The sequence below is a fragment of the Poromitra crassiceps genome, assembly GCF_964638095.1.
Source record: "Poromitra crassiceps genome assembly, chromosome: 1".
NCBI classification, from domain to species: domain Eukaryota; kingdom Metazoa; phylum Chordata; class Actinopteri; order Beryciformes; family Melamphaidae; genus Poromitra; species Poromitra crassiceps.
Genome location: NC_139623.1, coordinates 35,127,082 through 35,149,979, shown reverse-complemented (window position 1 = coordinate 35,149,979; position 22,898 = coordinate 35,127,082). Strand labels below are relative to the sequence as shown.

The following is a 22,898-nucleotide window of genomic DNA, read 5'->3' as shown; positions in this document are numbered from 1 at the left end:
TATTAATTTGGGATTATGGGGACGGGGGGACCTTGAGGGTAGGGCATTCACTGATAGCTACCCCAGAAAATCTCCCACTTTTTCACAGCCCAATGTTGACAGGTATGCTTATGCCATATCACGATATTGATATCCAAAGTCTAAGACAATACCTAGTTTAATATCACGATATTGATATAATATCGATATATTGCCCAGCCATATGATGGAGTATGTTCTGGTGGAGCTGCTGGACAGTGTGTACGAGAAACGGAGGCACAAATGCAAAGCAACTGATGTATGCATTTCCTTTCCTCTTCTCCCCCGACTCTCCCTCCCTCCCTCCTCCGGGGCCAGGCTTGGCGGAGTTGGATGAGCTGACCATGGAGCAGGTAGTGGTGGAGCTGGAGAGCGTGTGTGAGGAGAAGATGAGACAGGCCATCGAGACAGAGGAGGGCCTGGGCATCGAGTACGACGAGGACGTGGTGTGTGACGTCTGCCGCTCGCCCGAGGGTGAGGACGGCAACGAGATGGTCTTCTGTGACAAGTGCAATGTCTGCGTCCACCAGGTAAGCCAGCAGGGGCATGAAGGGCTGCGTTGATCTCTCTCCGTGTGTGTGTGTGTGTGTGTGTGTGTGTGTGTGTGTGTGTGTGTATGTCAGTTTCTGCAATCATGTAATTGGATCAAAATCGGAATCATTTTTATTGCCACAATATGTTAAATTATTACATACAAGGAATTTGTCTTAGTTTAATTATGCAGCGTAGATGGCATCATGATTAAAATTGCATGGGTTCAATAAACATACTGTTAATGCTAGGGATAGGACGATATAATTCGAGATATCGAAATTCAATATATCGTAATAGAAAGATCTGACAATACTGTATGTATTGTATGTGCAGAGAAATCAATCACGGCTCCCATTTTATTCTGCTTTAGTAATCACAAATGATATACCGGTACATCCAAATTGTATTATTTGCACTTTTTAATTTGTTGTTTACAATTTAGCAAGGCAATGCCATCGCTAGAAAGATTTGTGGCTCAAACATAAACATATTTCTGCACAGTCAGACTTTGCTGTCATTGAACTTGTATTATTACTGTACATTGTATTGTGGTTGTATTGAATCATGAAGCCATGAAGATATCGCAAATCCTCATCAAAACGCATATTGTCCCATCCCTAGTTAATGCTGCTGCTGCTACTGTAGGACTAGTGGCGTTGAACAAGACACTAAGGTGCATTCAGCAAATCCTCCTTTAGTTTAATTTGTATAGTCCAGGTGATATCAATGCAATGGCATTTGAACTCAGTTGGCACCAAATGACTGCACAGGAAGACCGGGAAAAGCGAGTCTCAGTCCTCTAGCAACAGAGTAAGAGGAAGAAGAACATAGTCTGAACAAACTACTGGAAACTAGGGGTTCCACAGATTAGCCGACTAGTCAACTATCAAAATCACTAGTCGACACTGTGCATCATACTGTAGTCGACTAGTAGTCCATCGTTCCACTGTGGTTTTAGGACTAAACAATATAATGTAAGTCAATAAATACATTCAACATAGATTTGTTTGAACATTCATTTTCTATATTGTGCCAGTTGAAATAAACAGAATTGAAGGTATTTAGAGATGGAAAGACTCCCATCTCTGTTGTTACTGCAGTCAAACAGTCGCTATCTCCAGCTCTGACAAGTTGCTGGGGTTTAGCAGCTCATTTGTAAACAGCTTCTCATATTTCACATACCCTCAGGTTGGTCCCGCCTACATTAGTTAACCCTTTACTGGCTGTTTTTGAGACCTTTTTGACGAGAATTTATAATTTTTATTAGCGCCTTAGATAACTCACGCTATACAGTATACATATAAATTAGATTGATTGATTGATAGCTGGGGGGAGAGATATATCCCTTTGACTATTCAACTAGTTGAATACCTTTTGGGAGTAGATGGCTACTAAAATGATGTACAGTAGTTGTGAATGCCCGACAGGAAACAACTCCAAAGCGCTTTTCTGGGTGGATGGAGATTGATGTTGACCTCTGACAGCCAGCAGTTCCTCATGCTTGGAAAGCCTGGCAGAAGAGAATGAAGCGAGGGCAGGAAGGAAGTCAAGCTTCAGTCTAGACTCTAGACTGATGCTCACATTCAGCTAGACAAGTCCATCATGCTTAGCGTTACAGGGACTAGAACTGATGCCAAAATCTCTAATCTGGTGCGATGACATGTCAGCAGATTTCTGTCTAGTTTTGAGTCATATGACTTTAGTTTACAAGTCCTGGTCCACCTGTAATTGGGCAGACTTGGAACTGAAACGAAACAAATGCCAAACATACTGTACCACAAAGTCAACTTTCTCTCTCTATGGTTTGGACCACAGTGATACCACACTAAAGCCCCACCGGTAGTGTAGGGATACAACTAAGTGTACACCAAATGAGGAATGCCGCTGCTACTAATGATGATGATAATGATGATGATGTTTTCAGGGGAGTTTAGGAATTAAAATGTGATTCTCTGGAATTGAGCTTAAGGAAGGTGAACAGGGAGGATAGTGACAGGTGGGGTCCAAGGTCCTTTTTGAGGATCACATTCATCAAGACAGGGTTCATGGTTTGAGTCCTGGTTGATTAGGATTAGACTATACAGTGTGGGGGGGGGGGGGGGGGGGGGGGGGGGGCACCTTTGCGGGCTTCGATTGAATGTGGATACAAATAGTTCAACTGATTTCTGTAGGGCACAGTGGCGCAGTGGTAGCGCTGTCGCCTCACAGCAAGAAGCCCCTATGTCTTCAGTACCTACTGCCCAGGTGGGCTATCTCGTGAAAAGTGCCTTTCTTTGTGGAGTTTGCATGTTCTCCCCGTGCTCCCCTGGGGTTTCCTTCATGTAACGGCCCAGACACACCAGAAAAGTCTCCGACGCGGAAGCAACACAACACGGAGGCAGTTTCATTTCGGCGTCCTTGTTTAGACCGATCACACCGGCCGCGTCGTGTCGTGTCCATCTTGCGTCCTGCAGCGAGAGTTTCCGCATCTGGTCTATTTTTGACGCGAGCCACGAGCGGCTGCGTGCAGCCAGGCATGAAGTCAGTGCAAGTTGTGAGTCCGGCGCAGAGCAAAAGAGAGCGAGGCGTGGAGCAAAACAAAGCGAATCTGGTGTGAATGGTCAGGCTTCTGCTCAACGCATCCGTGACGTGCTGCGTCAGTTCCATTTCCAGTGTGTTCCCGCAGTAAGAACCCCCCATGAAAAACATGCAGAAGATCGTTACCTGACCAGGGATGGCTGAGAGGAAGTTGGTCCCTGGGTGCTAAGAGGAAAGCTGCCCACCCCTCCTGGCCTGCCCTGAGCAGGCCAGGAGTTAAAAAAAGATCCTGTGTTAAAAAAAGAAAAAAGCTTTGAATTGACTTTATTTTCCTAGCACCACAGGAGTGTTATGACTATAGCTCTGACTGCCACACTCCTTAAGTTTTATTGGTACCTGGTAAAGTCGGTGATCTAGGAAACAAAGCTTAATTTTCCTTTGCATTCAATGCAAGTCTCACAAGTCTCACCACCCAACTAAATGCCTCAAATGTAGTTGAAAAACAGATTATCTGCAATTGTAACCGCCCTCCGACAGATTTACATTAAACACGGTAATCACTGGGCGTCCGGGTAGTGTAGCGGTAGATTCCCTGCCTACCAACACGAGGGTCACCGGTTTGCGCCCCCGTGTTTCCTCCGGCTTGGTCGGGCGTCTATACAGGCACGATTGGCTGTGTCTGCGGGTGGGAAGGCGGATTAAGGGTATGTGTCCTGGTTGCTGCACTAGCGCCTCCTCTGGTCGGTCAGGGCGCCTGTTCGGGCGGAAGGGAACTGGTGCGAATAGCGTGTTCCTCCCACGTGCTCGTGCTACTAGGGGTGGGAATCACAAGTTTGATCACGATGCGATCCGATCTCGATTCATTTGACAACGATGCGATTTTTGCCGATATCACAAAGTCTGCCACGATACGATTCGATTCAATTCGATTCAGGGGGCTGCGATCGATATTAGACAATATGCCACATGATATGCCCACAATCAATCAGTTAAAAAAAAGCAACTAAATTATCATTTGAAAATGTTATTGTTGAGCTCTTAGACATTTAAATGAAAAACAATATATTATTTTTTATTAAGAATCAAAATAGACCTCCACGGTAAAGTGCCACAATTTTTGATATATAGCTTTAAAATAAAAATGTTCACATCTGATCAAAGAAACCTGAAAGGACTACTTTAAGCTCCCTTTTTCATACAGTAAGACAGAAGGCTGGATCTTTGTGTGTAAACCTTGACTCATATTTAGAGGTAGAGATACTTAGAGGCTCAAATAAAACAATATTTTTTAACATAGTGCAGATTCAGTACAGTCTTCCTGCATCACTACACCTTAGGATATACGTTTTTCTTAAACAAATCAAAATTTCAGTTGTTGGATTCCAAAATAAAAGCATAATGTTTATTTATTTTATGTGTGTGAGGATCTATGGATCGATGCAGTTGGATCGTTGATCATTGGATCGATGCAGATCGATGCATCTTTTTCTACGTGCTACGTCCTGCCGGTGAAGCTCCCCGGTGCCAGGTGAAAAGAAGCGGCTGGCAACTGCGCACGTGTCGGAGGAAGCATGGTGCTAGTCTACGGCTCTCCCCAGATTGGCAGAGAGTGGAGCAGCGACTGGGGCAGCACAGGGAAATTGGTCAAGTACAAATGCTGGGGAAATCACAAAGAAAGAAAAAACACGGTAATCAATTTCCCCCTCCTGTTTCCTCAGTATCCGCAGCACGGTGGCACATGCGAGCGAGGTTTCAGGAATAGTATCTGTGACAAGCTGAGGCTGGAGGGCCTTTGCTGTGTTTGTTGCAGAGTGACACTGTGTTAATTAGTGTGACAGCCCCATGCCACCAGCACCTTCAGTGTCATCAGAGCCACTCTGCTCACCTGCTGTTGTGACACTGGCTGGAAATAGTTACCTAATCTGCCCTGTGTCTTTCAGCTTGCATTTCTCTTGACGCGTGAGAAATGCCTGCGCTTGCGATTATTCCACTTTATGCTAATATGAATGCTACTATTAATACTACTATGAAGATGAAGAAGAATGTACACAGTAAGGAGCTAATGTCAACTAGGGCGTATAATTGCTTTTTATTAAATATCACATATCGGCCAATCGGTGTCATTCATCACCGATACTGACCACAGCTACACCACAACAGCCCATGAACCTACTGTTCAGTAAAGTTTTTCTGAAACTTGGTGAAATTTGTTCCTTATCTTTTCTATCAGGTTTCTTCAGATTTTTCTCCCATTTTCTCCCCAATTGTACTTGACCAATCCTCCCTGCTGCCCCGGACATTGCTCCACCCCCTCTGCCGATCTGGGGAGAGCTGTAGACTAGTACATGCTTCCTCCGATACATTTGCAGTCATCAGCTGCGTCTTTTCACCTGACAACGAGGAGTTTCATTGGCTGGATGCCCTAGGTCTTCTAGTTTCATACTGTATGATACCAGTATGTACTCTTCATGCTAGCTTTAAAAATGAGCCAGCTATACCCTCTGAAAGACAGTGATGTCAGCCGCGGATACAGGGGCCCAGCGCCCTCAGGATTTTGGGGTGGCACCTGGGGTGGCCAATCAGATTTCAGGGTGTGACCAGGGCCACCCCTGGCCACCCCTATAGTCATGCCCAGTGTTGAGCAAGTTACTTTCAAAATGTAATATACTACATATTACTAGTTACTTTCGTTTGAAAGTAATAAGTTACTTTACAATATTATTGTCTGTGTAGAGTAACTCGTTACTTATTACACTACTTTTGCATTACTTTCACCAAGACAACAGCAGCAGCAGAATGACATCGCCGCCCCGGAATCATCCCGAAAAATAATTTCAACCACCTTGAAGTCAGTGTAAACAATCCAAAATTAAAAATGTTATTATTTTCCTTTGTTATTGTCATCTATAGTGGTTATTTGTATAAAAACACACAGTTTGATTAGGAAATGAATGTATCTTTATTTAAATAGCTGCTTTGATTTAAAAAAAAATACTCAATTTGTAACTTGAGTTACCGTAAATTCCGGACTATAAGCCGCACCTTTTTTCCCGTTTTTTGGCCTTTTTTGGCCCCTGCGGCTTATATAACGGTGCGGCTTATCTATGGATTTAAAAAATAAAAATAAAAAAATCTCTCTTTTTTAGCACTTTTTCTAACTATAAATCCACTTCTGTTTTAATTTCCTCTCTTGCCCTCTTTTCACCACACTGTATGACACTGTATGACACTGTGTGCACTGTAAATAACAACACAGGTGGTGTTGTGTTATGTTGTTTTGTTGAAATGTTAATAAATGGGAGCTTCCTCAAACAGCCATCTCTTTCCCGACAATCCCCTCTGTGCATGAACCCTTACATATGGTAATTAAACATTAAAACACAAAAAAAAAAAAAAAAAAAAAAAAACATTAAAACACCCGCGGCTTATAGTCCGGTGCGGCTTATATAAGAAAAAAATAGTCAACTTTGCAGGTGCGGCTTATACACCGGTGCGGCTTATAGTCCGGAATTTACGGTACTTGACAAAGTAACTGGTACAGTATAATATTACTGAAATCCTATAAGTAATAAGTTATATTACTGAGTTACTGCTAAAAGTAATATATTAAATGTAATATGTTACTTTTGTAATGAGTTACCCCCAACACTGGTCATGCCCCATGTAATTAAGGTAGTTAGTAATTGTTAGTTAAGGTAGTTAGTAGTTGTTAGTTAAGTATTTTGTGTGAGCTAATCTAAAGTGAGGACTATCTATCTATCTATCTATTCCTTACAAAGCATTTATAAATTAGATTAAATACAATTGCTAAATAAATTATGAATTAGCTTATTAATCAGGAATAAAACAGACTTAGGTTCCTGAGGACCGACTCACTTAAGAAATTCTCTGTTATTTGGGACCCATTTCTAGCCTTGAGGTTGGGGGTGAAGGGTGATTCGCCGGGCTGGTTTCTCATGGACCCCCTGTGCGGGATTCCGGGCACAATACCTCTTGCAAACACATAAGCACCTTACGCGACTGGTAGCATGACGTAATACTGAATGTCGATAATGTGTTTTTGTTTTGTTTTTTGTTTTTCCCTCTTGTATGTTTTTCCCCCTTTCCTTTTGTTTCCTGTGTCTGTGTTTGTTTGTCTTTTTCAGATGTTGTACAAATGCTTAGTAATGTATGAACAATGCTATATAAATGATCAATTAAGTATTTACTAATAGTTAACTAATGCTTAACTCATTGAGTGCCAATGACGACAATCGTCGTCAATTCGATTAGTGATGTAGAGTGCCAATGACGACGATTGTCGTCAATTGCGTTTTTTGACGGTGGGACGTGGATCAAAGCCTATTACATCTCCTATAAAAATATGCGAGCTATTGAAGGTGTATAACCTATTTTACAGACCCATTAGGTGGCGACAGTGCTCTCCAGATTAGAGAAAGGTCCGGAAAACAGCAGGAAAAAGCCCCGTGATGAAAGAGAAACCGCTCATGCTGCAGCCAGAGCCATATAGATGGCTCTGGCTGCAGCTGACGTTGGCTGCGAACAGCAGTCAATCCGCGCCCACAACTGAGCCCCTCTGCCTCTGTCTGTCTGTCTGCATAGTTTCTCCACACGATTAGCCGCCAGAAAGGCAGCACCCGACGACGAAGGGCCAAACCATTCTCAGCAGTCCGATTTGGCTTTTCCGTGTCGCGCTGGGAGCCGGCGCACAAAAACGGAGCGCTCCGAAAATAGACTGGGTGCGTGAGGCTGTGTGTTAGTGTGGGGAGGAGTTTGCAGCTGAGGGAGGAAGAGGGGGGTGGGGCACGCAGGGCACCACACAACTACACCACGTCACTACATCAGAAAATATTAGCTTCAGACTCAGTGAATGTGCTTGAAATGCTTCATTTCACAAAAGGCGGAATATCTCAGCTTCTAATTTGAAACGTGTCTTTTTGCTCAAAACAACCTATCTTCTCCGGCTCATAACTAAAGAACGGAAAATGGTATCAATAAACTTTTTTTTGCAGATCATAGAAGAGAGTCTCATCGTTCTTTGTGCATGTTCGGTGTTTACATAGTAATATCACACAATATTCTGTGGGCCTCGAGAAATCACTGAAAACGCTCTGAAACTCTGGTCCGTTCTCCAAAAGTGGCTGGCACTCAATGAGTTAATACTGTATAGTTATTATTATAAAGGGTTACCAAACTTGGATTATTTCAATACCCCGATTCCTTTTGGTCATAATTAGTCACCCTCCACTTCAGTTGAGACAAGAACACACAGCACGTCCATAATCTATGAGCTGTTAAAGGTTGACTTACTACATGAAAAAATGGCAGACAAATTTACTTGTTTGATTTTATTGAATGAAAGGATGACAGGAACATTTGACATCAACACTATTTGCTTGGCTGATCATTCAGAAGTGCACAGGACAGGTTTTTGAGTTTTGAGAACATAACGAGTAGTGAAAGAAATTGCTCCTCGATAATAAGGTGGAAAAATAATAAGGAGGTCAGAATAATTGATGCATTGACTTATTTGGAGAGAGGAACGCTTTATTGATCAAAGTGTTTTATTGATCAAAGTGTATTATTGATCAAACTGAAAGAACTTACAGATAGGACCTTTAAGGTCTAAGTCAGTTATTTTTGTATTAATTTTGTCTGTAAACAGGGAAGAAAATGTGAGTTTCTTGGATATGTATTGTTAAATGGGTGTGCATTAAGATATAAAAAAAAAAAAAAACGGGTGAAAGTAATTTTTCTTTTCGTTTTGTCTTTAAATGGCAAAATTATAATCTGAATACTTTTATTTTTGTCATAAGATCCTTCCGACACCGCTACTCTGTCATTGGGCAAAATGTAATCGGTTACTCTGTCTTCCTCTCTTCTCTCTGTCTCTCTTCCTCTGGCTCTCTCTCACATCGTGACCTGTTCTTTCTCACTGTCTCTCTTCCTCTGGCTCTCTCTCACATCGTTACCTGTTTTTTGTCTCTGTTTCTCTTCCTCTATGTCTCTCTCGCTCTCTCATCGTTACCTGTTCTTTCTCTCTGTCTCTCTTCCTCTGTCTCTCTCTCACATCGTTACCTGTTCTTTCTCTCTGTCTCTCTTCCTCTCATCGTTACCTGTTCTTTCTCTCTCTCTCTTCCTCTCTCTCTCTCTCACATCCTTACCTGTTCTTTCTCTCTGTCTCTCTTCCTCTGTCTCTCTCTCTCATCGTTACCTGTTCTTTATCTCTGTCTCTCTTCCTCTGTCTCTCTCTCTCATTGTTACCTGTTCTTTCTCTCTAGCCGTTTTCCCACATGCGCTTTGTACCGCTAAATGACCGGAACGTGGTCTAATGCCTGCATGTGGGAAAGTCGTCGTGCCGGTATAAGCTCGACCCCGTCATCGCGGAGATTTCACCAGTTTCGAGCCAGTCAGAAGAGCGGTATGCGCGATAGCGGACTCAAGTGTAGAACGGGTCCAGTCATTTCCCGTGACACTCTCATGGGCGAGGTGTACACACGTTGCTTAATGTTCCAGCGGGCATAATCTAATCATTCGCGCACATTAAAGCAAACTGGCGAAATGATCTTGTGATAATAAGAGCAGTATATCAGCTTCATGTGTGGGCGTGCTGATTTTCGCCTCTCTCCTCTCTGCTGCCTGCTCGCTGTCTGGCCACAGTCCTCCTCCTCCTTCAGTCACAGCCCGACAGGCACACAGAGAAGCAAATGCACGAAGCGAAATGTGGAAGTATTTTGCTTACGTTGCCGACAGCGAAGGCAAGCCCGGACACATCAAACGAAGCCAGTCTGTATAAAGTGCTTCAACGCGACGCAGGTGAACGGATAAACAAGTAAGGGTTAATGTACGACGAGGTGTACATTATCACTTTTTAAGGGACGACGCGAGAGGCGTGAACCGTCCGAGGCGAAGCCGAGGATGGTTGCCTCCGCGAAGTCCCTTAAAAAGTGATAATGTACACCTCGAAGTGCATTAACCCGCTTATACCATGGTCACTTGCCAACAAAACAATAAGACCAGTCATTTATATTTCCATGTGTAATAAATAAAGCAATCTAAATGGCTAAATGTCTGTTATTCATACTGTAAATCAGTCTTCCACGAAATAAAATAGTCCCTCCCACTATTCCACCACCCTCCGTTTTAAAGCCGACTCAAACGTTAACTTTATCACAGGAATGCGGGTTTAACGATGTTTTGCGTTCTACATTAAATGAAGACATTACCGTTTGGCAGCTTGCTTTATTTTGTATGATAGATACGTATTGGCCAAGTATATTAACATTTAAGAGCGATCGAGTTTCAGGAAGTAACACAGAGCAGCGGGGGCTGTATGTGGTGACATGCAGAGAGAACTCTCTGCGTTAACGTCTGCGGGTCTTATAAGACGTAAATGGCGCGAGGCAGGAGTAGAGTGAAAACTATCTGCTTTCAGTATGTTGGAGTCCAGGTATGTTTTGTACAAGGACGTCTCTCAGTGTGTTGCTGTTAACTGCCCATTGCGTTGTTTTCTTTTTGTTGATCTCGTCTTTTTCCTCTTTGACTTGATTTGTGCATAGCGGGTGGACCCCTTGATTTGTATCAGTGATAAGAGGCAGCGCGCGCTCTCCCAGAGCGCCTGGCTGCTGGTTGCTGCAAGTTGTAAACAGGAGGTTTGACAGTTGACAGCTGAGAGCCCGGTTTCTGTCAGCTGACCAGAACAGAGCCGGCTTCTCTCAGGAGAGGGAATCTCCGAAACGAAAATTCTCTCTCTCTCTCTCTCTCTCTCTCTCTCTCTCTCTCTCTCTCTCTCTCTCTCTCTCTCTCTCTCTCTCTCTCTGTGTCAAAGGCCGGGCTCGTGCACGAGCGAGGGAAATCTCCTCTTTCTCGCCGAGAAGAGCCTGATGACGCGAGGTTAAAAAATCTCCGAAACGAAAATCAAAATTGTAAATAAGAGTTATTTTTGATAAACTGAGCACACAGGGGTGATTTAAATACTTACTTTGACCGACTCAATTTTTTTCTCAAGTTCCAAAATTGTCATATTAACCCTTAACGGGGGTATAGAGCTCAAACTGCTCTCCTGATAACACTGATGAAACTATGGCGCATTGATATGAACGGTGAACAGACCATTTAGCTAGGTGTCCATTATCACTGTACAATATCACTTTTTAATGGACACCTTGCAGCCAATCAGAATCGAGTATTCACCCAGACCATGGTATAAGCAAACTTATTTCACCATTCGGAGTTTTGCCGACACGTCACTCCCCACTCGCTCTGCAGTGCCGCCCCGCCCCCAACATACAGGCAATTTGGCTGCTAGATTCCCATATGCGAATGGAGAGGTGTGAAGGGAAATGTCCGATATTGACTTACAGGTAATTTTCTGGTACGCATGTGGGAAAACGGCTTCTGTCTCTCTTCCTCTGTCTCTCTCTCTCATCGTTACCTGTTCGTTCTGTCTCTCTCTTCCTCTGTCTCTCACATCGTTACCTCTTCTTTCTCTCTGTCTCTCTTCCTCTGTCTCTCTCTCTCATCGTTACCTGTTCTTTCTCTCTCTTCCTCTGTCTCTCTCTCACATGGTTACATGTGCTGGCTCTCTGTCCCCTCTCCCAGTCTCTCTCTCACATTGTTACCTGTTCTGTCTCTCTGTCTCTCTTCCTCTGTCTCTCTCTCGCATTGTTACCTGTTCTTTCTCTCTGTCTCTCTTCCTCTGTCCCTCTCACATCGTTACCTGTTCTTTCCCTCTCTCTCTTCCTCTGTCTCTCTCTCACATCGTTACCTGTACTTTCTCTCTGTCTCTCTCTCTCTCATCGTTACCTGTTCGTTCTCTCTCTCTCTTCCTTTTTTTTTTTTTTTTTTTTTGACCTTTATTTTAACCAGGTAAAAACCGTTGAGAACAAATTCTCATTTACAATGGTGACCTGGCCAAGGGGCCGCAGCAAGGGTAAAAAACAGTACATCAGGTCAGGGGCCTGTACTACAAAGCAAGATTAGTGGTTTAGCGAGGTAACTTCAGGTTTAAACCTGGTTTGGCCGTACTACAAAGCAAGTTAACTTCTTACCGACATATATTTCCATAGCAACTTATGCTTCACACTTAACCTGGTCCGCAACAGGTTAAGTTGCAAGGATAAGATTAGACCTTAAATACACTGCCCACGAACCAATCGAATGAGCAGTTTGGAAAAATGGCCAACCCTTTTCTGGACGAGTTTCCCATCTAGGAAGGAGCACGAATTGTAATGTTGAATGAGTAATGTTAATCAATGTTAATGTTAATCAAGGACTAAAGCCTTGCACTTGTTGGCTATTTTAATTAAGCCCTACTTACCACTTTGGAATATGTTTTTATATATTCATTTTTGTGCTCTCAAGTAGCCTAGATACGTTGTTTGATCCCGCTGATCGATTGCAGCTGAATAGTGAGTGGAGAAATATCACTAAACCGGCATAAAAAGGTTACATAAATGTCTCCAAAGTGCACGGTGCCGTGTGCGCAACGGAGCTGAGACTGACGTTGGGTTGGAATTGAAATGGTCATAGCCTACATGCTGGAATAGCCTATACTACATCTAAGCAATTTAATATGGGATCACCTGCATACAGGTGATCCCATATTACGATGATTCATATCTAGGCGACTCCTGCATTTTGCAGCTGCAACTGTGTTGCTTTTGGCCTGTATGATGTGATTGAACTTCATATTTCCAGCATCATTATATGAAACATGGAGATATGCGACTCTGCTGACATTACAATAGCCATAGTGACCACAAAATAGGCTAGTTTTTATCAATGAAAACTATGCCTGCATAGTCTCAATTCAGTTCAGCAGTTTTCTCTTTTATAGGCTATTAGGATATCATTATTTTATTCATTGAGCATGCGTTTCTAAATCTATGGTCTAAATAGGCTTACAGATTGTGGAAATTTATAGACTGAGATTACACATTTACATTTTTACACTCGCAAAAAGCTGCTGTAGGAAACAGAAATCGCTGATCAAAGTAAATCAAATGACTGATGTGAATACAAGCGTCAGCTTTAGACAGTCTTTCAGCAGACTATCCAACGCGGATTTTCATTCTGACAGGCTACATTAAATATCCGCTAAAACTCTGATCACTGCGCTTTCATTGAACGAGGAAATGGGTGTGCCTGCCGTGTCAACTCAGCTGTTCATAATGTGATTGGCCACAAAATAGGCTATTTTTTATAAATGAAATCTATGCCCGCACGTACCGTGTCGATTCAGTTCAGAAGCATTTTTTTATTGTATTATCATTCTTTTTTTATTGATTAGCCTATAGGAATTATTCAATCAGTCATTGAGCCTAAATGGTCTATACGGATTTTGGACTGAGATACACATTGCTTCCACAAAAGACTGTAGATAGAGAGCTGTAGATAGCCTACGAAACCGCTCTTCAAATAAATTACTTGTGTGGATAAAAGTGGTCACTTTAGACAGTCATTCGGGAACAGTAATAATATCCAACGCAGATTTTTATTTGCGGTTTCATAGAATGAGGAAATAGGCGTGTCTGGCGCTGTAGGAGTTGGAGCAGTCCATATTGCATTGTGATTGGCAGTTGTTAAAAACCACGCCTCTTTTGCGGGCACGAGCTCCAGTGCACAGGCATTTTCATGTGCACGCACTGTCAGCTTGATTAGAAAAACCTGGTTCGAGTTAACGAGTGCCAATCGACGTTCGTAGTACAAGTTAACTACAATCGAGCTGATCTGGTTTAGACAAACCAGATCAAGGGACAGATCCTGGATCTTCTAATACAACATTCGTAGTACAGGCCTCAGGTCAGCACAAGGCAACACATAAAATACGTATAGTAAATAACGACAAGACAGAAGTAAAATCAGGAAGCAAACAACAACATTCAATCAACAAAGATGCAGAAGGAGGGGGGTTGCTGGGAATTAATGATGGGACTATAGGGGGAGAGAGGGAGGTAGAGGCCTAACGGCAGGTGCAGCGGTCGACTACGAGCTGTTTCAGGGTGTGTTTGAACATGTTGAGAGTTTGAGTGTGTTTTGAAGTGTGTTCCAGTCATTTGCTGCGGCATAGCGGAAGGAGTTACGGCCAAAGACAGTACGGGCTTTTGGGATGGAGAGCATGATGAAGTTGGTGGATCTTAGACGGTAATTGCTGTTGGAAATATGCAGGAGGGATGAGAGGTACTGTGGACACATGCCGAGAATGGACTTGTACACTAGTTGAAGCCAGTGTTGAAGCCGCCTGGTGTGAAGGGAGGGCCAGTCCACAAGTTCATACAGGTCACAGTGGTGAGTCGAAAAGGGGGCACTTGTGGCAAAGCGAATAGCAGAGTGGTGGATTGTGTCCAGTTTATTGAGGATGCTCTTTGAGGCCATCCGGTAGATCGTGTCACCATAGTCGAACATGGGCAGGATGGTCATTTTGACGAGGATGTGTTTGGCAGAGTGTGTAAATGACGCCTTGTTGCGGTAGAGAAAACTGAGTTTAGCTTTGACTTTGGCCACTAGGTTGTTTATGTGTGTGTTGAATGAAAGGGATTCGTCCAGCCATAGTCCGAGATATTTATAGGAGCTGACAAACTCCAGCTCAGAGCCGTCGGCAGTGTAGATCTTGGGGCTGGGGCTGGCAGTGCCGGGGTTGTTCTGGGCAAACAGCATGCATTTGGTCTTTTTGGTATTGAGGAGCAGTTGAAGTTGGAGGAATGACTGTTGTATAGAGGTGAGGCTTTGTTGAAGAGTGGATGCAGCAGAGTGGAGTGAGGGGCCGGCTGAGTATATGATTGTGTCATCAGCATACAAATGAATCTGGGACTGACCAACGGCCTTAGCTACATCGTTTATATAAATAGAGAAGAGGGTTGGACCTAGGATAGATCCTTGAGGCACACCTTTAAGGATGGAGAGTGGTTCAGACAAGGTGTTTTCGGTCCTTACCCGCTGTACACGATTGGCGAGGTAGCTGGCAAACCAGTTGCAGCAACTGGCGGACAGACCAATGCTGGCGAGTCTTTGCAGGAGGATGGTGTGGTTGACCGAGTCGAAAGCCTTGGCTAAATCTATAAAGGCGGCTACACAGACCTGTTTATTGTCTATGGAAGTAATGATGTCGTCCAGGACCTTAAGGGTGGCGGTGATGCATCCGTGACCTGACCTAAAACCAGACTGCAGGTCTGACAGGATGTGGTTGGAGTCAATGAAATCAATCAGTTGTTTATGGGCCAGTTTCTCAATGACTTTGGCCAGGCAGGGCAGGATGGAAATTGGCCTATAGCAGTTCGGGTCAGAGCCAGAGCCTCCTTTGAAGAGGGGGAGATTGGTGGCAGATTTCCAGTCGAGAGGGAATACAGACAGTTGAAATGATAAGTTAAACAGGCTTGCAATGGGGGCAGCAATGATATGGGCCGCCAATTTAATAAAAATGGGGTCAAGCCCGTCAGAACCCGCTGACTTGTTTGAGTCTAGCTTGGTGAGTTCATCCAGGACTTCTGAAGGTGTGACTGGTTGAAAAGAGAAATTGTTGACTCTGGATGATGGGATGGAAGTATGGGATGAGGCAGTGTCAGGGGCAGCTGTATTGAAAACATGAGATGAGTTTACAAAATGGTGGTTGAGAAGCGAGGCCATGTGAGGTTTGTTGGTTGTGACAATGCCGCCAAATGTCATCGAGGTGGGTAAATGAGGAGAAGCAAGTTTGTTTTCCATGGATTTGACTGTTTTCCAGAACTTCTTGGCATCAGAGCCACAAGCTGAGAATTTGTCTTTGTAATGGTTAATTTTTGCATTCCTAATCGCCTGTGTAGTTTTGTTTCTGCATTGTCTGAAAGCCAGCCAGTCAGCGGGAGATTGAGTGGACCTAGCTCTCCGCCATAAGGTGTTTTTTAACTGGATCAGAGCTGCCAGGTCGTGAGAAAACCAGGGGCTATAGCGGTTCTTCATCCGGGTTTTTTTCAGTGGGGCATGCTTATTGATTATTAGGCTAAATGTGTTAATGAAATAAGACCAAGCATCGTCTACTGAGGGGATGAGGTTGATACGCTCCCAGTTCACAGCAGCGACATCGTGCAAGAAGGCCTGATCAACAAAGTTCTTCAGTGAGCGCTTGGTCGTAATCACTGGCGGGCGCTTGACTGAGAGGCCAGAGCGGATGCATGCAATGGCACAATGATCGCTCAGGTCTTGGCAGAAGACTCCAGATTGATAGTTTGAAGGAGAGTTAGTGAGAATAATGTCAATCAGTGTAGCAGCAGATGAGGGTGATTTCAGGTTAAGTCTGGTACATGTAGGTTCAGTAATGATTTGAAAGAGGTTTAGGGCATCAAGTTGCTGTAGGACTAAATTTGGGGGATTGGTCATATCCCAGTTCAGGTCGCCCAGGAGGACAAACTCAGAACAAAGGTGAGGTGCCAGAAGTTCACTAAGGGCAGTTAGTGCACATGCTGGGGCAGAGGGTGGCCTGTAACAGGCAGCAACAGAGAGAGAAAGGTTTGTTGACAGTTTGAGTTTTAGCAATAACACTTCAAATTGCTTAGGAACCGACTTAGACAGTGTAACTGAACATTGCAAATGGTCTTTAACAAAAATAGCCACACCACCTCCCTTAGTGGCTCTATCCTGGCGAAAGACATTGTAACCCGGTAATTGAATTTCAGAATTCCTCTGTCTCTCTCTCACATGGTTACCTGTGCTGGCTCTCTGTCCCCTCTCCCTGTCTCTCTCTCACATTGTTACCTGTTCTGTCTCTCTGTCTCTCTTCCTCTGTCTCTCTCACATTGTTACCTGTTCTTTCTCTCTGTCTCTCTTCCTCTGTCTCTCTCACATTGTTACCTGTTCTTTCTCTCTGTCTCTCTTCCTCTGTCTCTCTCACATTGTTACCTGTTCTGTCTCTCTGTCTCTCTTCCTCTGTCTCTCTCACATCGTTAACTGTTCTTTCTCTCTGTCTCTCTTCCTCTGTCTCTCTCTCACATTGTTACCTGTTCTTTCTCTCTGTCTCTTTAACTGTGTCTCTCTCACATGGTTACCTGTTCTGTCTCTCTCTCTCCCCTCTCCCTGTCGCCCTGCAGGCGTGTTATGGCATCCTGAAGGTGCCCCAGGGCAACTGGCTGTGTCGGACCTGCGCTCTTGGGGTCCAGCCCAAATGCCTGCTCTGCCCCAAGAGAGGGGGGGCGCTGAAGCCTACCCGCAGTGGAACCAAGTGGGTCCACGTCAGCTGTGCCTTATGGATCCCAGAGGTGAGAGTCACGTGCCAGTGTTTGAATGTTAGTGCTGAGTGTAGGAAGAAGCACTCGCTCTTTGACTCTGAGGGACTGACAACCAAAACCTGAAGTTTAGGCCTACCACTGATGTTTTGCCTGTCAAACTCTATTGTTGCTGCGCTGGGAATACCTCAACATGACATCATATCGGGCATCTGGGTATTGCCTACCAACACGAGGGTTGCAGGTTCGAGCCCCCATGTTGCCTCCGGCTTTGTCGCGCGTCCATATAGGCACAATTGGCCATGTCTGCGGGTGAGAAGCCAGATTAAGGGTATGTGTCCTGGTCGTTGCGCTAGCGCCTACTCTGCCGGTGAAACTCCTCTCTGTCAGGTGAAAAGAAGCGGCTGGCGACTGCACATCTATCGGAGGAGGCATGTGCTGGTCTACAACTCTCTCCAGATTGGCAGAGGGGGTGGAGCAATGACCAGGCAGGACAGCAGGGGAATTGGCCAAGTACAACTGGGGAGAAGAGAGAAAAATCCGGGGGAAAAGCGTGATTAAAAAAACAAAAAGTATGACGTAACATTGTCTACGATTGGCGAGTCAGAAAAATACACCACCAAAATCCAAAATGGGCCCAGAAATGCAAGATTCATCACCAATAGCTGTTTTTTTGTGTTAAGTCGTGTGTAGTCTCTGAGTATCAATAAATCATTACCACATTCAATTTGATCACGTAAATAACTTTCATGGTGAGCAGCAGATTTGAGATTAGAGTGCTACATGTGAAGTGCTGACCAGCAATAATAATAACTTCATTTGTAGAGTATTTTTCAAAACAAGGTTAGTTACTTTACAAGATAAAAGATAAGATCTGAACAGCTTAGTAGTTAGTTTATGGGGTAGAAATTCTGCCAGGTTACAGACACTAGGCGCCATTTTCTCCTTCATTTGGAGGAGAAAATTTTCCTGAAATGAAAATTGATTGACAGCTGCCATGTCGTGATATGATTGGTTGAAATGGGGTAGAAATTTGATAGTACTATGTGACGTCAGCAAACTGTAGATTACTGTTATGAATTAAATCTTGAAAAATGAACTTTTGATGTGAAAAACTGCGGAGCACGCGTAGCAGATCTCCAGGTTCCTACCAGGTGCCGGTGGCTGTTTGCTTCTCTGCTTGGGCTCATTCAACAGCAGCCATTGTAGAAGTCACTGCAGAAATCCGTCTAACCTGCATTAGCACTGCAGCGGTCATTAGAGACGACAACTACATGCTAGTCAAGTCCTAGTCCAACTCGACTTGAGTCCAAGTCCTGGACACATTTTCAGGACTCGTGGCTCGACTTGGACTTGATCAGTGATGACACGGACTTTGGACTCGAGATATGGAATAAGATATTGATAGCTCTATTAATACCAAGACATTATTCAATTCCATGCCAGGGCAGGCGCGTGAGTTCCACCTACGTGCATGTGGATTCACGCTCATGTTCGATAACTCCGGACTCGGATTCAGGTAATCGGGAGTCGACTCAGACTCTTCTTTGGTAACTCGGACTTGGACTCGGAGTCGAACATTGGGGACATGAGACTCAACTTGGACTTGAGATATAGTGACTTGACTACAACGCTGCTACATGCACATGAAAACGGCCAAAAGGCTTGGTATGCAGTGCGTGTGTGGTGAATGTGCTTACAGAGGAATGTAAACAAGGCGCTCTTTGATGGGGGTATCTAACCCGTGAAAAAGGAGGGTGGGAGAAAACCGCTGTACCTGAAAGAGCGTGCAGTTTGTGACACCGCCAGATGAACGTCTAGACGGCTGAAACGCCTCTGTGGTGTTTGGACTTCCACACTCTTGTTTTGACGTGGCTTGGCTTTGACACAAGGCTCTTTGACCTGGGACCTTTCTCATCCTCCCTGTGCCTCCTGCTTGATCTGCTGGAAAACGCCTGCCCTGTCGCACACTGTGTGAGCCACAGTGGGTTTCTTCTCCAGCTTGTTCCACTACGCAGACACACTGGAACTCATGTTGCTCCACTGACTGCTCAGCGAACCCTTCCATCAAACTTCTGTTGGCTGCGTAGAGAAAGTGTTGCTTTAGAGGGTGGGCCTTGTGGACATAATGGTACACACATACACAGGTAAGACAACTTGTTTGTGAACTTGTGCTTCATGCATGTCATGGATTCAGAGCTAAATAGTCGGTACAAAGCTATCCACCTGAACAAGGTTTAAGGCTTTTGCACACCAAGTCCGTATTGTTCATCCGAAATTGTTGCATGTTTTAAAATAAATACGACCTAATGTTGTCTCACTCATGTTTACACACTGTCTCCAAAACTTTCATCAGTCATTGAAGTTTTCGGGAACAGGTTTGATTTTCTGCGTTCTTCGCGTCGGTCAAAATCCTTTTGCGAGCTGTTTGACACGTCTGTGTCTGTGTTTGGGGGAGCCCGAGGCAAACGTGGGTGCTCGCTCCACCTCACTGGCCCCTGGAAACGTGCTGCAGCACGCGACCACAGCGAATCACAGCCGGCTTGGCGAGGTGGAGGCGAGTATGGAGCCCCTGTCCACTACGATATGATTATGAGAATACTTGCTGCCATCTGCCTACTCCAGTCCACATCACTGCTGCTGCAGATCACCTGCAGCCACTGCATGTTGTAATGTGGATACAGGAGAGGATGACTATTCATCTCGTGTTGCGAATAGAACGACGCACTTAAGCAATAGCTCATGACAGGCCGTGGTATATGGTCATTATACCACATCTAAGGGTCGTGCTTCCCTTAGGTGTGGTATAATGACCATATATCATGGCCTGAAGTGAGCTATTGCTTTTATAAAATGGTTACCAAGTATGGCAATATGAAAGGAATAAACAACTTCTATTTGAATGGCTGTTATTCATAAGTCATATACTCTTCCGTGTAATAAAATAGTCCCTCCTGGACAGGCTTGGTGACAAACAGCTAACGTTAGCTAGCTAAATTTGGCTAATGTTTGTGCTAATGTTAGGTCTGAGGCTAGATGGCTTTTTTTCTTGAGATAACGTGGCGGGTAGGCACTGCTCAACCCACTCGTCCATAGTTAAGCCACCCCGGCTGGAGGTCGAAGTTAACCTCAAATGTTTCCATTTCGGTAGCTAGCAAAAGTTGTTATTGCCGTTAGCTAGCTAGCGGTTAGCTAGCTGTCGTATACTGATGACGTCACTAGCAGGAGAAGACAGTAAACACTAGCTACTAGAGTCACTCTGTTTGGGAGGCTAGCAGGGTAGCTTGCTACCATTTGTTTTCTCAGAGCTTTTTATCTTTTAATACAGTGATTCCAAAACTGTGCTCCACGAGGCTCCACCTGGTGGTACTCAAGAGCTTTGCTGACTGCCATCAGCCTATCAGCAAATAAGATGTTTTGTGTTGGTTGTTTGCGGTCTGACTTGCAAAAGTAGCCAACTACAGTGATTTTTTTTAAATCCACAGTGGGAAGTGGTACTTGGGAAATTTGGTATGGTACATAGTGGTACTTGGTCTGAAAAGTTTGGGAACCTCTGTTTTAATACATCCATGTCTCAGAGATGGAGTGTTTCTGGGATACGGCTCTAGCTGTGGTATGCGCTAAATATACCACGGCTGTGAACCAATCAGATTGCTTGATTTAAGAGAGCCGTTTTATAAATAATAATCGGTCTCAGTGTGCAAGCTTTATGTGCATAGCGACTGTGTGTGCAAAGACCTTTACTGTTGTTATCCAATGGTCCAGTCGTCTTTGAAATGAAAATAATTTTGCCAGTGGGTGAGATCTTTTAATTTGTTTCAGTACAGAAGGTCGAGGAGGAAGTCTGTCCTTTGCCACAATGATGATGGAGTGTGTTGCTCTCTTGGAAGCAACATTATCTAGATGCACTGTAGTACCCTTCAGGGCTTGACATTAGCACCCGCCAAATGCGGGTAGAATTTGGCAGTGGCTTGTAACACAATCACTCTTACTAGCCAGTTTGGCGGGTGGCAAAATATACATCATGCCCGCATGTGTAATGGGAGGTGAATAGACGGGTCCAGTGTGTGAGAGAGAGAGTGAGCGACAGAGAGAAAGCGAGCGAGATACAGAGGAGCAATTAGGGGCTTAGCGAATCAATGCATTACACACAATTCTTTAATTAAAGGGTGGAAAAAAATATGCTGTGCCGGTCATTGCTGATATGTTTTCTATGTGTGGGCAAACCCTGGTAGACCCTGGTAGAATGAACAGGTACGGGATGGGTTAGAGGGGGAGGGGAGATTGTCCACTAGTTAATCAATCGCGGATGGTGTCGTTCTCTCGGTTGGATAAAAAAATTATTTAAAAAAATGGGTCGCCAAAACTTTGGTGGTCATTAATTCAGTATACCTGAGCGGACCACCCAAGTAAAGTTAGTGTGGGAAACACTGAGTGATGATGCCCACACACCATACAGTAGTCAACTTTAACCAAATCTCCCAACAACCAAATCGTGGCTATAGTGAAAATGGTGCATGGCTAATAATAATAGCCACAATGGTGGCTGGTGAGCAAAGAGGATAATGTCAAGCCCTGGTACTATCTTTAACGACTTAAAGGTGCTATGTGTAGCATTTTAACATCAGTAAATGATTTCCACATTAATTTTGAGACAGTAGTGTAAAAAAGCAAGACCATTGGCGAAAAGACTGTCAGCCTAGCGGCCTTTAGATTGCATTTTATGTTATGTGCCACTGCCAGCACGTCGGATTTGGCAGTAAATCTGCTGGATTGTTTTACGGCACGAAACAGGAAGAGGGTGTTGTTCTTCTAGCGTGAATTGAGCTAAGACATTTTTGAGATCCTCGCAACGGCAGCCAATGGAAAAATCACTTCCAACATCGTCTTCAGTAAAGCCAGAAAACAAACGCACCTGGAGTGATGTCATGCAGGGCTTACACAAGTAGCAACATTCCTCTTTGCGATAAAAACAGGGTTCATGGGAAATGTGGTCTTGAATTTGAGGAGCACAGGCACTACCACTGGTGTAAGATAGAGGCGACCAATCATCTAATTTGTTTACAGTAATTACACCAAAGCACCACGATTAATTGGACTGTGATTTATTGAAGTGGGCACTGGGCAGTGGGCCCTACTATAAAACCCAAGGCACTCGTCTCCATTAGAATTAAAAGGCCTTTATTTTAGATTGGCTTAACCCAACGCGTGTCGACAATCTGCCTTCATCAGCGGTGAAACAGACAAGAGCACATAGGTGCCAATTATATGTGATCAGGGGCTGTGGCCTAGGCCAGAGTCATGTATATAGAAGTCGCGACATCTCCATTCACTCCAATGGACCAGTTTTTACTCTCAAGAGTTCCCGGAGGTAATGTCCTGGATTAAGCAGTGCTGTCAAGTTGCAGCAAAATGGACCATTTGTGATGTACTTTGAAAGGGTCAGGCGTTTAAAGAATCAAATCGTATATTATCAGCTTTATTTTAGCATTCAAACGTAGCGCGAGCCCCCTTCCTGGCTATTCATTGGTTAGGGTCACGCATTTTGCACCTCCGCTGACGCCACTCTCTTTTACTAGATTACTCTGGCCTAGGCCAATCAGCCGACCAATCAGTGAAATGCATCCATACAAA

At 44.2% G+C, this 22,898-nt stretch overlaps 1 protein-coding gene across 1 annotated transcript in view; it reads left to right on the top strand.

Annotated features, from left to right (window-relative positions):
• Window positions 1–22,898, top strand: part of jade2 (jade family PHD finger 2) — a 557,810-nt gene that overhangs the window by 333,814 nt on the left and 201,098 nt on the right. The window contains exons 6-7 of the mRNA XM_083635683.1: window positions 337–548; window positions 17,130–17,297. Coding sequence (XP_083491809.1) covers window positions 337–548; window positions 17,130–17,297 — 380 coding nt within the window. The remainder of the gene's footprint in view (window positions 1–336; window positions 549–17,129; window positions 17,298–22,898) is intronic.